Source organism: Pelophylax lessonae (genome assembly GCF_965119305.1).
Source record: "Pelophylax lessonae genome assembly, chromosome: 4".
NCBI lineage: Eukaryota > Metazoa > Chordata > Amphibia > Anura > Ranidae > Pelophylax > Pelophylax lessonae.
Genome location: NC_138771.1, coordinates 107,836,005 through 107,851,633, shown reverse-complemented (window position 1 = coordinate 107,851,633; position 15,629 = coordinate 107,836,005). Strand labels below are relative to the sequence as shown.

At 44.5% G+C, this 15,629-nt stretch overlaps 1 protein-coding gene across 1 annotated transcript in view; it reads left to right on the top strand.

Annotated features, from left to right (window-relative positions):
* MAPDA (N6-Methyl-AMP deaminase) overlaps window positions 1-3,891 on the top strand; it is a gene marked incomplete at its 5' end in the record, with an annotated part of 73,739 nt that extends 69,848 nt beyond the window's left edge. Inside the window, one exon of the mRNA XM_082253286.1 lies at window positions 3,450-3,891. Within this exon, the coding sequence (XP_082109412.1) occupies window positions 3,450-3,650 (201 nt within the window). The 3' untranslated portion in view covers window positions 3,651-3,891. The remainder of the gene's footprint in view (window positions 1-3,449) is intronic.
* Between the last annotated feature and the right edge of the window lie 11,738 nt (window positions 3,892-15,629).

Here is a 15,629-nt window from a genome sequence, read left to right as displayed (position 1 = left end):
CAAGATTTTGCCTCATGGGGTCAGGATGATCACAAGAAAAATTAGGGATCACCCCAGAACTACACAGCTTGCGAATGATCTCAAGGCAGTTGGGACCACAGTTACCAAACAAACCATTGGTAATACAATACGTTGCTATTGATTTAAATCCTGCAGCGCTCACAAGGTCCCTCTCCTCAAGAAGGCCCATGTACAGGCCTGTATAATGTGTGCCAATGGACATCTAAATGATTCAGAGAAGAACTGGGAGAAAGTGCTGTGGTCAGACTCAGATGGGAACCAAAATTGAGCTCTTTGGCATTAACTCGACTCGCCGTGTTTGGAGGAAGAAAAATGCTGACTATGACCCTAAGAACACCATCCCTACAGTCAAGCATGGAGGTGAAAACATGGTGCTTTGGAGCTGTTTCTCTGCTAAAGGTGCAGACTGACTTTGCTGCATTGAGGAGCCAATGGATGGGGCCATGCATTGTAAAATCTTGGATGAGAACCTTCTTCCCTCAGCCAGAACACTGAAGATGGGTTTTCCAGCATGACAATGACCCAAAACATACTGCCAAGGCAAAAAATATAACACAACACAGGACAGACAAAGACAAAACAGACAGAGAGACAAAGACAGTTGGGACTTTAAATGAGGCGGTGCCTGCCCAGGGCTAGCTGCCTCCATCCCTGTTCATTGTATAAGGGGGGAAGGGGAATATGAAGGATAAAATGGGGGATAAAAAGGATATTGCAGGGGATCGGCATGTTGGTAGAATATATATAATGTGGTATGAATTATATATAAAATAAAAGTACATGACATAGCATCAATGTAAAATAGTTTATAGAGAAGCCGATGCCCTATACCAGATCTTAATCCTATAGAACATTTATGGAGGGAGCTGAAACTTCGAGTTGCCAAGTGACAGCCAAGAAACCTTAAGGATTTCGAGAATATATGTAAAGAAGAGTGGACCAAAATTCCTCCTGAGATGTGTGCAACCTGGTAACCAACTACAAGAAATGTCTTACCTCTGTGCTTGCCAACAAGTGTTTTTCCACCAAGTACTAAGTCATGTTTTTCTTTGGGATTAAATACATATTTTACTCACTAAACTGCAACTCAATTTATAACATTTGTATCAAGTTTTTTATGGATTTTTGGTTGATGTCCTGTCTCTATCATTTAAAATACACCTATGATTAAAAATATGGATCTTTTATTTCTTTGTAAGTTGGCAAACTTACAAAATCTGCAGGGGATCAAATTATTATGTTCCCCACTGTATAGGGAGTGGCAATATAAATTGTTAGCTGTACTATACTCATACGGCCACCTTTTGATATTAATGGTGCTCAAAACTGCTACCTAGAAGAGACAGGGACCAGACATCCAGCACGTTTACAAAGGAAACAGATTACAGGTATAGAAGTTTATGCAGCTGTTGCTGGCCTTAGTGGAAGAGTAGATATGATTGGGGTTTAAAAAAGGAAAATTAGTTAAAAAAAAGTAATAAGCCTGCTGTGTTATCAGCCCCAACAACTGCAGTCCCTCTAACATAGGCATTGAGAAAGTGCAGACTTCTTCTCTGTGCATCCATCCAACCACCCATCGTTGAAAGAGGGTGAGGAACAACAGAGCCCATCTCAAGCTTCAGCAGTGGTTCTGAGGAAGAGCCTAGGTTTTACCGCCTGCGGCACACAAGCAGTGGAGTGACCTTTATAATGCTACCAAAGCAGAGGTTCATAATAGTAGCAATGTACCACCAGGGTTGTGGGGCGAGAAATAGGTGTTAGTTATAGCTTTCACTGGCCACAAGTATTAAGGGGATAAATCATAGACATTTGCACACCAGTGATAAAGGTTGCTATTATAAAGGTACCACTTGTCAAATGGCACAATAAGATTAATACCAGTTGAAGGGGTGGTGGTCTCAACAACATTTTACTATGGAACCCTTTTACTTATAGTTATATCCCCAAGGTAAACCCATCAAGGAGAGTGAGCCCATCAAGGGGGCACAAAGTTAGACTGGGCATATACATTATAAGTAGATCCAGGTTTGCAGGACAGAGGAAGATCTTCCTGTACTTTGCTATGGGGGAACCAGATGCTTGTAATTAATTGAATACTTGCTGCGGCATGGAATTGTCTCCACCGGTGCTGGTAATGTCGCAAGGCGTGATGTGAGTGGTGCTGGTGATACCATTGAGGACACCGCCGAAAACTGAAATATAAAAAGAAGAGGGTGGCAAATGTGTCTGCTTTAGCTGCAGGCATACTATATGAAGTTCTGCCGTCAGTAGGAGTTATGGCAAGAATATAACAATGACTAGAAAATTTCTACAGTTTGTGTCCTCTACTGCTACTAATAATGATCACACCTACAATATACCGCTTCATGCAGTATATAGAGTGAGTAACAACAATGTACACAGTTACAAATGGTAGTATTTCGTTCACTAGCCCCAAAGATGGGGCACTATTTCTCCCATTGTCACCAATGATAAGGTACTATACCTCCTACTGACACTAATGATGGGGCACTATTTCTCCCATAGACATCCACGATAGGGCATTATACCTTCTACTGACATCAATGATTGGGCACTATACCTTCTACTGACTCCATTGATAGGGCACTATTCCTCCCACTGATACCAACATCGGGGCACTATTCTCCCCACTAACACCAATGATGGGGCACTATTCCTCCCACTGACACCAATGATGGGGCACTATTCCTCTCACTGACACCAATGATGGGGCACTATTCCTCCCACTGACTCCAACATTGTGGCACTATTCCCCCCACTGACACCAATGATGGGGCACTGTACCTCCCACTTACACCAATGAGGGGGCCCTATTCCTTCCACATATACCAGTGATGGGCCACTATTCCTTCTACTCACACCAACATAAGGGGCACTATTCTCCCCCACTGACACCGACAATGTGGGTACTATTCCTCCTCCTCTTCACCACAGGGGTACTGTGTAATTCTTTTTACTCCCGCTGACCACCAAGCCTGAAGCATTTTCTATTCCCACTGGCCACAGTCTGGCCCTACTAAAGTATGGAGGACAGTAAACTGGCCCTTTGTTTAGAAAGTTTGGAGACCCCTGTACTAAGGCAATGCATTGCAATGCACCATAGTGCATTGTTGTGCAAGAATTGTCACATTTCCGATATTTAATGCATTGGAAGCCTATTGTTTTTGATGTAAAACGTTAATGCATGGCAGATTTCGTGGTATAACATGTGTTAATGCACGTGCATTATCACACACAAATGTAAATGAGCCATAATAACATTTTGTAACCGCTACGAAAATTGTGTATGAATACCAAGAAGTCTTAGAAAGCAAAAAATAAAGAAAAAAAGAAGAATTCATTGTGGAATGGTGAGTTTTGGAACCGATTACAACTGTAACAGAAACTTTTTGTTTTTTATTTAACAGACGGACGACAAAGGTGTCTTTTCCACTGACCTTTCTCTGGAGTATGAGATTGCTGCTAATACATTTAATCTGAGCCCTCATCAAGTATGGGATCTTTCAGCTCAAGCCATTGACTACATTTTTGCACCCGACAATATCAAATCACATTTAAAGGAGAAATGGTCATTGCTGAAGCCTAGTGTGTTCACACATGTAAAGTAATATGAAGTAATGGCACTAACTGACATATATATATATATATACTCAGGGTACAGAAGCAATAATTTTTGAATTTCAGTTACCCAGGTTCACACCATCTACTGAATTTTATAAAACTTTAAAGACGTCCATTGACTTACTTTGGTGTGAGGTGAGGTTTGTCCCATCTTACCCCTGGTCTACCAGTTTAGAGTAGAGAACTTTACATTTCTAGGTCCTGCCATAATAGTACTACTTTAGGTAACGCCTGACTACCGGTAATATAGGTGGTTTGTGTATAGCTTTATCACAGCTAGTCATATGTGAGCTCATAACAGGGCTTGTTCTTCATCATGGACAAGTGTGGAGCTTGCAGTAATAAGCATTAGCCTGCAGTAATAAGGAATGTTATAATGGTGGGGTAATAAAAATGATGTTTTGTGGGGGAAGGCTCCAGTAATCTAGTTCTGGTTGTGCCACTGCAGATGGTCAATCCCCTAGCCGTCTAGGGAATATATACGCACAAATGAATCTGCAGGATGGTGGGACTTGGAAACAGTCAGGTCCCTCTAAACTATGTATGGTGCAGTGCCCTGCAAACCAGCACACAGTGCCCAAAATATACATGGGTCCCTCAGGGACCTTTGCTTATTAAAGGATAAGTTCACCTTTTTTGAAATATTAGTAAATCCACATATTTTGGTGGGGAAAAAAATTTACATTTATTATTTTTTTACAGGAGCCTGCAGAACATTGCACCCACAATCAGTGGATTACGGGTGCATTGTCAGGCAGACACTACCTGCAGCTCTGTAGCTCGTACCTCTCTATGGGCTTTCTGTTACAACGTCACATGTGGTGTGAATGGACTACGAGCGTGCTCATCACCACACTCATGGTCAGTTGAGGACTACAAGCCATTTGCCGCATTGGCAGATGCAACTTGTAGTTCTCTCATTTTACAGATTCCTGTTAATGAATGATGCGGCCTTGTGTCAAACTGTGACAGTGGGTGTGGGGAGAGGAACCCCACCCACTGTCATGGAAAGGTGGAGATCGGGAATATGTTACACGTGTAACATGCTCCAAAGGTGAACTTAGCCTTTAAGAGCATATTGTGGGCAGCACAGTGGCTAAGTGATTAGCACTTCCACCTGTCAGCACTAGGGTTGTTGGTTGAAGTCCCAACCATGGCGCTACCTGTCTGGAATTTGCACATTCTCCCTGTTCCTGCGTAGGTTTCCTCCCAGTACTCTGGTTTCCTTTCACACTCCAAACACATGCTGCTAGGGTAATTGGCTCCTGTCTAAATTGGCTCTAGTATGTGTATGTACAGTGGGTACGGAAAGTATTCAGACCCCCTTAAATTTTTCACTCTTTGTTATATTGCAGCCATTTGCTAAAATCATTTAGGTTCATTCTTCTTCCTCATGAATGTACACATAGCACCCCATACTGACAGAAAAACACAGAATTGTTGACATTGTTGCAGATTTATTAAAAAAGAAAAACTGAAATATCACATGGTCCTAAGTATTCAGACCCTTTGCTCAGTATTTAGTAGAAGCCCCCTTTTGATATAATACAGCCAGGAGTCTTTTTGGGAAAGATGCAACAAGTCTTTCACACCTGGATTTGGGGATCCTCTGCCATTCCTCCTTGCAGATCCTCTCCAGTTCTGTCAGGTTGGATGGTAAACGTTGGTGGACAGCCATTTTTAGGTCTCTCCAGAGATGCTCAATTGGGTTTAAGTCGGGGCTCTGGCTGGGCCATTCAAGAACAGTCACGGAGTTGTTGTGAAGCCACTCCTTCGTTATTTTAGCTGTGTGCTTAGGGTCATTGTCTTGTTGGAAGGTAATCCTTCGGCCCAGTCTGAGGTCCAGAGCACTCTGGAGAAGGTTTTTGTCCAGGATATCCCTGTACTTGGCCGCATTCATCTTTCCCTCGATTGCAACCAGTCGTCCTGTCCCTGCAGCTGAAAAACACCCCCATAGCATGATGCTGCCACCGCCATGCTTCACTGTTGGGACTGTATTGGACGGGTGATGAGCAGTGCCTGGTTTTCTCCACACATACCGCTTAGAATTAAGGCCAAAAAGTTCTATTTTGGTCTCATCAGACCAGAGAATCTTATTTCTCACCATCTTGGAGTCCTTCAGGTGTTTTTTTTAGCAAACTCCATGCGGCTTTCATGTGTCTTACACTGAGGAGAGGCTTCCGTCGGGCCACTCTGCCATAAAGCCCCGACTGGTGGAGGGCTGCAGTGATGGTTGACTTTCTACAACTTTCTCCCATCTCCTGACTGCATCTCTGGAGCTCAGCCACAGTGATCTTTGGGTTCTTCTTTACCTCTCTCACCAAGGCTCTTCTCCCCCGATAGCTCAGTTTGGCCGGACGGCCAGCTCTAGGAAGGGTTCTGGTCGTCCCAAACGTCTTCTATTTGAGAATTATGGCGGCCACTGTGCTCTTAGGAACCTTAAGTGCAGCAGAAATCTTTTTGTAACCTTGGCCAGATCTGTGCCTTGCCACAATTCTGTCTCTGAGCTCTTCAGGCAGTTCCTTTGACCTCATGATTGTCATTTGCTCTGACATGCATTGTGATCTGGAAGGTCTTATATAGACAGGTGTGTGGCTTTCCTAATCAAGTCCAATCAGTATAATCAAACACAGCTGGACTCAAATGAAGGTGTAGAACCATCTCAAGGATGATCAGAAGAAATGGAAAGCACCTGAGTTAAATATATGAGTGTCACAGCAAAGGGTCTGAATACTTAGGACCATGTGATATTTCAGTTTTTCTTTTTTAATAAATCTGCAACAATGTCAACAATTCTGTGTTTTTCTGTCAGTATGGGGTGCTATGTGTACATTCACGAGGAAGAAGAATGAACCTAAATGATTTTAGCAAATGGCTGCAATATAACAAAGAGTGAAAAATTTAAGGGGGTCTAAATACTTTCCGTACCCACTGTATAATTGTGAGTTAGGGACCTTAGACTGTAAGCTCCTTGAAGGCAGGGACTGATGTGAATGTATAATATATGTAAAGCGCTGCATAAATTGACAGCGCTACATAAGTACCTGTAATAAATAATAAATAAATATTGCATAGTGACCGCGCACACCTTGTGCTCTGTCACTGTGCATGGAGCGATACAAGGAGCTATATAAGCTCACTGTATCACTTCTTTTTCTCTCCCCCCCCCCCCCCCCCCATGATTAGGAAATGATCGTCGGAGAGAGAAGTGCAGGCTGCAGAGAAGCACAGATCTGCCCAATACCTACTCCCTCTGGCGAGCATCTTCCTGATACCTACTCCCTCTGGTGAGTATCTCCCCGATACCTACTCCCTCTGGTGAGTGCCTCCCCGATACCTACTCCCTCTGGTGAGTGCCTCCCCGGTACCTACTCCCTCTGGTGAGTGCCTCCCCGGTACCTACTCCCTCTGGTGAGTGCCTCCCCGGTACCTACTCCCTCTGGTGAGTGTCTGCCCGATACCTACTCCCTCTGGTGAGTGTCTGCCCAATACCTACTCCCACTGGTGAGTGTCTGCCCAATACCTACTCCCACTGGTGTGTGTCTGCCCGATACCTACTCCTACTGGTGAGTGTCTGCCCGATACCTACTCCCTCTGGTGAGTGTCTGCCTGATACCTACTCCCACTGGTGAGTGTCTGCCCGATACCTACTCCCTCTGGTGAGTATCTGCCCGATACCTACTCCCTCTGGTGAGTGTCTGCCCGATAACTACTCCCTCTGGTGAGTGTCTACCCGATACCTACTCCCTCTGGTGAGTGTCTGACCGGAATATTCCTCAGAGGAAAATGATGGCTGCCTCCTCTGCTCAGCTAGGCATAGGGAAGAGACAGCTGCTTCCAGGTCTGTCTCGATCTGTTGCTTATCAGAGGGATTCAGCCTGATGTGCAGATCTGTGGGTGATATCTGCGTTACATTGTGGTACAGATATTGATTCATAGGGTGCAGAAACTCGAACAAATCAAATTTTGTCAATTTTTGGCACAAATCCTTTTGATCATAGGCACACTGTTTTGTTTTTTTGGCACATCACCAAAAATGGTCAAATGCAATTGTTTATCGGGCCCTCAGTGTTCACAAAAACTGGGAGAGCGGGGACATGGAGTGGTTTGATACACCCACAAAAAATGCACCCACTCTACAGAAACATTTTATGGACTTTTCTTTTGAATGCACAAAACGAATTTTAATCTGGGGAATAATCAGGCATAGTAATGTAATGTAAATGTTGTGGTGTTCTATGTAACAGTTAAATTTTTAACTGCTCTGGAAAAACAGATCAACCTTATTGTTTGCAGAGGTCAGCTTTACTATTATTTAGTTGCACTACTTTCCTGCTAAGTACCCCATAATAGCCAAAGAGCTGTAGATTTTAAAGGATTGCCTCAGTTAATTTTTTCTATAAAAAGGGTGTTTTCTATTATTAAAGGAGAAGTATGGCCAAAGCGTTTTTGGCTGAACGTCTATCGACCACAGTAATGTGGTTCCTTCTGCATCCACTGCCGGCTGACATCACAGAGATTGTCCAGGCTATGAAAAGATCCCGAGCATATGGTCGGGATCCACCCAAATTACTGGTCCAGCAGCTGGCTCGGTCTCTCAGTGAGTCAATGAGAGCCTGATACAGCTCCTCCCTCCCCCTCTACAGCCCAGTGCTCCAGTGAGCACTGGAGGGGAGAGCAGAGAGCCAGTGAGTGACAGTCACCAGCCCTCTGAAGACCGAAAGCATTGTTTAATCGCTCAGTTCTCGATCTGGGGCCGACGGGGGACAGATGCAGCATCCAACTAGGTGAGTAAAAATTTTTATTTTACAAATCCCATACTTCTCTTTTAAAGATAATCAATAGCTTTTTTTTTTTTTTTTATAACAGGGAAGAACTACAACCGCTGTGAGCAAATAAAATAACCTACCTGAGCCTTTAGGGAGATACACTTATTCTTCCTGTCCCGTAGACTTAAAGTGTTACTAAACCCACAACAGTAAAACCAGGCTGTATATGCAGTAAAGCATGCTTTTTATAACTGTAGAGCCTAAGGAGTTAATCCTCTGCATTGTGTAAAAAGTAGGTTTGATCCTTTCTTTTCTAATCCTCCCTATTTACCACAGTCCCCAATCCATCTCCTGATAGAACAGAGCCTTGGGGCACTCTGCACATGCTCAGTTTGGTGTGTATTGCTAGAGAGTTTTTTTTTTTTTTTTTAGGGGGAGAGTGCATGTGATCAGCACAGGGCCAATCAGCACTGTGCAGATAGAGGGTCAGGGGTCATGCAGCCTCATAGGACAGTCAGAGGATAATGAAAGCTCCTCCTACAAGCTTTAACTAGACACTGATAGAAGTCACAAGACTGCTATATACTGCTGATGAGAAAAGGCATTTGGCAGTTTATACTTACTAAAATAATTGCATTTCCTTGCTCTGTGGGAGACCAGATATAGTGAATGCAGGGTCCTGGGTTTAGAAACACTTTAACAGGAAATGAGAGAATATCTTTCCTATTTGAGGAAATTTCCCTCTTTGAGATTTGTCACGGGAACATGTGTCCCCAATGGAAGATCTCCCTTCTATTCCTGTTATGGTGGCAATTGTTAGATTACCTCTCACTTTGAGCCCTGGTTACATTGGTGATCAGGACAGTTGGAGAGATCTTCCCAGTGGGGACACAGAGAGCAATAAAAACCTAACAGTGGTTCTAACCCCAATATCCAAATCTAAAACAAGTTTTTTTTTCTTTAGTTATACTTTAATCTTAAAAAAATAGTGTTTTATAAAGTTATGATTTTGCTATTACATTTCAGTTTAACTGATTGTGTTTTTATTGTCTTGGTCAAAACACCTCCTAATAAAAATGTCTTCTTTCACGCCTGGTTGATCTGTGTTCTAGAACAGTGACTGCTTTCTGCTGCTGGCATTGTATTGCTCCAGATGGAAATGTATTTCATGATAGATTGCTTGGTGAAGCCATTGCAGTGCAAAATTCAACACAGATGTACTTCTATAGGATAACGGCCTCATCTATCCAGTCACATATCAGAAGGACGGGAAAGTGACGAGTCTCTGAGTACACAATCCAGCGGTGTTATTAGTCATCTTGACAAGCAGTGAGGAGCCATTGTATCTCCTCCTCAACGCCTGATTTAACTCCTTGATCACCGCACTAGTGCGCCGCAAGGCGACAGGGGGTATGATTGCCTGTCAAACTTGTTCATTGAAGCCAATAGGAGCGTGCTGCAGAAAACCCCCCCCCCCCCCATTGATAGAAAAAATAAAAGGCCGCAGTATTACCTCTAGAATGCCTGGAAGCTGATGTCCTACTGTCCTTCACTGCGGATTGCTTTTCAGAGGGGCGGTAAAGACTACCACAGTCTCAAATGAGGTCTAAAGCAGGACTCCAATGGCACTTGCACCGTCCCCTGTTGGATTGCCCAAATGATAGCAGGGAATACACATCAGATACTATAAACAGGAAGGTGTAGCTTATAGCAATGCTCTGTGTATTGCTGGGAGTGGAAATTCGGAATAATGTCATTAGTGACACACAGCAACAAAAGCCTTACAATGGAAGTAACCCCATTCTATCCAAAAGTTACAGTAAACCTTTACTAAAAGAAACAGGCACTGCCATTGCTTACCTGAAAATGCCAGTTGACTGGCTATTATGCTGCTCCTTTGGCATCACTATTTTCTGAGTAAGGCCTCATTTACACTTGCGGGTGGGAGGCTGTAAAAACACCAGGTTGAGTTGCATTTTTACTGAGGTTGAGCTGCTTTTTTTCTAAAAAAAAAACACATTCATGCTTATCGATCTGATGCTGCATCTGTCCCCAGCCGCCTCTACATCGATAACTGAGCAATCAAAGTCCACTGATCGCTCAGTTCTCAATCTTCAGCGAGCAGAGAGCTGGCTCACTGGCTCTCTCCTCTGACCCTTAAGCACTCACTGGAGCATCAGGCTGTGCAGGGGGTGGGAGCTGCTTGCTCAGGTTCTCAGAGGTACACAGAGTTAGCTGCTGGCCAGGCATCTGGGTGGATCCTGACAATATTGTTGGAATCCCTGCAGAGACTGGGCCGGCTCTGCGACATCAGCCAACAGCGGATTTTAGCCTGCTGTTGGCTGAGCCTGGGTCACGGGAGTGCAGAAATAAGTGCACAATATAGTCAAAAGAGCTTTGGCCTGACTTCTCCTTTAAGCTGCAAAGGCAGCAGATGGGAGTGTACACAGGTTATGGGGGTACCACCCACTGAATGCAACCCATTCCCCAGAATAGGGCCATGCAGCAGGGCATTTGTGTGACTTTTCGGGGTTAAAACTATGTACTATGTACACTAGTAATCACTGAGAAATGATGTGATCATTCTGAACAAGGGGACACAATCTGTAGGTTTTGTACATGTATATATATATTTGTTCATATATATTTAGGATGATACACAAAATTCTTATGACGTAAATTGAATATTATATGTTTAGAATAAATTAGAATTCTAATACTAAGAGTTAGAGTTTTATGCTGTCACGTACCAGATACTGTAAGTACACATGGACAGACACTTTAAACCTCTACCCCCTAAAAAATTGTTTTGAATTCCACCTTAATGAAAATCTGTACTAAGACTACATTGAGACGTGCAGCTGAATTGCCATGCCCTCTGAATGCAACCCATTCACCTGAATAGGGACATGCCGCAGGGCAGTTGTATGGGTTTTTTGGGGTTAAAACGGGTGGTGAGGAGACAACATAAGACCTCCTTACCACCTGTCAAAAGCCCTCTGAAGAGCGATCCACTATGGATCACTCTTTAGAGGACACAAAAATAAATGAGCCCTCCTCCCTGGAACAAGTATGCAGTTCTGCCTTAGTAATTCAAAGTAGTGAAACCATTGGTATTTTCTTGCAAGGATATCATTAATTAGTGCAGACAATGATTAAAGCTATCTTTATTCATGGGGGTACTTTTGACGTTTTTCTATTCACCTTTTCTAAGGAGTCTCTGCCTCTACAGCAGCAAGCCCACAATCCAGTAAAGGGCTAAAGTGGGGTACACACTATAAGAAAATCGGGCGACGATGGTTCGATTTTCCTCCGGTGTTTCACAGCAAATTGGAAACCAATGAAAGAAAGTCCGTACAGAAATTCTCGTACGACAAAGGCTTTTTTTTTTTTGTTGTTGTTTATTGTTTCTGATCATGTGCAGTCTCTCTTTTCTGACTTTTCTTGTACAAAAAATTGTGCGAAAACGGTATAAATTAAACAAAAACCGTTCATTTTTTACCATACGAGAAACATTTTTGAGTTTGTCCCTTCGATAATTTTTGTATGAAATTTGGAATCGGCTGTTGAAAGTTGTGTACATGCTATACGAAAATCGTACGAAAATTCCTTGGATGAAAATGTTTGCCCGATTTTCTTATAGTGTGTATGACCCTTTAGGCCCAAATAATTCCACTCTAGAATTCTGTTGGCTGTAATGCTCATGATATCCAGCAGGGGTCATTAGATCATCAGTCTCTGAGCAGAGACAAGGAATTATAGTAATCCTGGAGTGCGCTCAATCAACTGTGCCAAGCATTTCCTCCTATTATACTGCGCTTAAGGCAGCATTATATGATTTTAATGGAGATAATTGCTATGTACACTAGTAATCACTGAGAAATGATGTGATCATTCTGAACAAGGGGACAAAATCTGTAGGTTTTTTACATGTCATATACCTGAACATTTAGGATAATACACAAAATTCTTATAAAGTAAATTGAATATTATATGTTAAGAATAAATTAGAATTCTAAGACTGAGTTAAAGGTTTATGCTGTCACATACCAGATACTTTAAGTACACATGGGCAGAGGCTTTAAACCTATAACCAAAAAAAAACAAAATGTTTTGACTGGAGTTCCACTTTAATGAAAATCTGTACCAAGACTACATTGAGACGTTCAGTTAAATTGCCATGCCGTTGAAAAGTGATCTACATTCGGGTCATTTTTCAAGGGTGGCAGGTGGCGAGAAGGTGGTATGATGCCTTCTCACTGCCTGTTTTAACCCTATAAATGCAGAACCAACATATCATGGTTGCAGTGAGTTTGAGGCGCTTTCCCATTCATGTAAAAATGGCGCATTCTGCGGTGGTTCTGCGCACTAAACATGTTAGGGGCAACCCATTTCTGCCACGAGCTCAAAGCACCGGGACCACTGCATGTGAACACCCCCATCTGCTGCCTTTGCAGTTTAAAGTGTAAGTTCACCTTTACAGAAAATCTTTGTGCAGGGCCGGCGCAAGGATTTTTGCCACCCTAGGCAAAATAAAAATTGCCCCCCAGTAGGCTCTCCCACCCCCATCCCAAGTTGCTAAAGGGGTTAAAACCAGTGGCGGCTGGTGCTCCATCGGTCGGGGGGGGGCAGCAGACAGACCTGGCCATGGACCCCCCCCCATCACTCCAGAGTCCAGTCCACACCATATCCCCCCCCCCAGTGCCAGTTCACTTACCTTGTTCCTCCGGACTGACAGGCGGCGACGGCTTCCCCCTCAGTTTCCTTCATGTCTCCTCCCTCCTCCTCCTTCGCCAATAGGATGCCTTCTCATTTGGCCAATTGGGAAACAGGTCTCAGGACCCGCTTCCTGATTGGCCGGGAGGAGAATCAGTGTGGCAATAGCAAATATTAATTCGCTATTGTCACACAACCGGGTGGGCTCAAGGCGCAGTGCTCTGTGCCTCTGGCTCTAATCACGTGCTTAAAAAAAAAAACCCTCATTGGAATCCATGCATCTGGCACCCTGCATGTAGATTAGGTGACCGGACGCATGGATAGGGGGGGCGACGTCCCTAATGGATGGGCCGCCACTGGTGATTTACCTTGGTGCTGGGTCAGGCTCTTTCCCGGCGCCCCCTGCTATGTTGCGCCCCAGGCGGCTGCCTAGGTCGCCTTACAGGTAGCTCCGGCCCTGTCTGTGTGGTGACCGTACACTGGACCCCCTCCCCACACCGAAATCCTGCTTCACCGGTCCGAGGATTTGAAATCACTGCAGCTTTCCATCCTCTGCTCACAGTGCTGACAGTACAGGCTAGGGGGCTTCTGATTGGTCAGCGCTGTCCATGTGATGGTGCTGACCAATTAGAATCTATGTAATCCATACTGGCTAATCAATACAAACACAGGATTAAGCCACGGGGGTTTAAAATCCCAGGAGCGGTAAAGCAGCTTTTTCAGTGTCTGACAGCAGGGGATCACATCTGGTAGAGCAGGATGGGGAGTATAAGATTTTCTGTAAATGGGAACTTACACTTAAAGTGGAAGATGGTTGGAGGGCCTTAAAAATACAGTCCAACCCCCTTTAGCTGCAGAGGGTGGGGGTGTACACGTGCCGTTACCACAATGCTTTGCTTTGCTTCACAGCAGCAGTTATACCCCAGGTTGCTTTGTGTCCCGCTACTGTGGTGATCAAGGGGGTCTCTGTCTCAAATGTGAGACATTAGGTGTCTGTTCAGACCCCTGAAATTTCACCAAAGCCCCCCAAAAGGCAGTGTAAAAAATATATATGAATAAAAATGACAAATCTTAAAGAAAAAAATGAAAATTCTAAAAAAGTATTTGAAGAAAATTAAGGATTCAAATGTGAAAAAAGCAGTAAGCATTTGGATCTCTCTTCAGAAAGCATTTGACAGGTAGTGAGGAGACATATAGCCCCCTCACTGCTTGCTTTAACCCCGCACTAGCGCGACGCAACTTTGATGGTGGTACCATTTCTTCCATGGCTGTGAGGCATAGCATTGCGTCAGTCAGGTAGGCTGTGAACAGAGCCGCATGATCTCTAACAGCAGCCCTGCAGAAGACGCAAGCTTAAAGCTCATTGTCAGTTAAACAGGCATCACTCTTCCCTGTGACACACCTTGGGTACAGCAAAACACACCTTGGGTGCAGCAGAATACAGGGCCAGTACAAGGATTTTTGGTGCCCCCCCATCCATCCAGCACACCATCCTCCTGCCACACCGAGCATTGTTAAAGAAATGTGGTATCTACTGCTCCCCATCTGTTCTGCTGCCCCCTCCTGTCCCGCTGCCCACCCCCACCTGTCCCACTGCCCCTCTGCTCTCCCACTGAACCCATTCTGTCCTACTGCCCCCAACTGTCCTGCTGTCCCCCTCCTGTCCTGCTGCCCCCCTCCTTTCCTACTGCCCCCAACTGACCTGCTGCCCCCCTCCTGTCCTTCTGCCCCCTCCTGTCCTGCTGCAGCAAAGAGGGGGGCCTGAACTCATCCTCTTCTCCGGTGGCACCCACCCCACACAGCTGGGTTCATGCCACTATTCCTGACAGCACAGGAACCTGCCTGACAGCGGGGCCCCCACCACTCCCTGCACACACCTGGGATCTGCTCACCACTCCCCCCTAAGGCAGCTAAGAGAGGATTTCTTTAGTTGAAGTTCAGGTACAAGAATAGTTCAGCATTACCGGCATCTGGCCAGCGTTAACCAGCGTCAAGTCAGCGTTGGCGGGCATTCACCCAGTGTCAAGCCAGCGTTAAACGGTATTTCTTAAGTGTCTCTGCCAAATTGTGCATAGTTGAGTTAAAGGAGTATCCCACTCATCCCTTCTCCCATCCAAGTTCCTAAATAAATCAAAAACCCAAAGCTACTGGACTGGTCATTCTCTCAGTGCTCACACTTGGAGAAGCATGCTTAAATATGCTGTTGTTAGCGGTAACCCAGGGGGACCCATGTCCAGCAAAACAGCTGGGAATTGTGCTACATTTGGGGGCTCGTCCGGGATTTCAAACTGGGATAGTGGGCCAGTTGCCAACGGTAACAGCCAAAGAAAACGTCCAAAATCTCCATTTTTATGTTAAACATTGAGGCAAAGAGAGAGTTTTGGTGCAAAGCAATCTGGGACTTTCTTTTTGTTCCCAAGCCCATTCGGGATTCAACAAGGACTGACCTTTGGGACAAATTTAGTGCTGTAAAGACTCAGT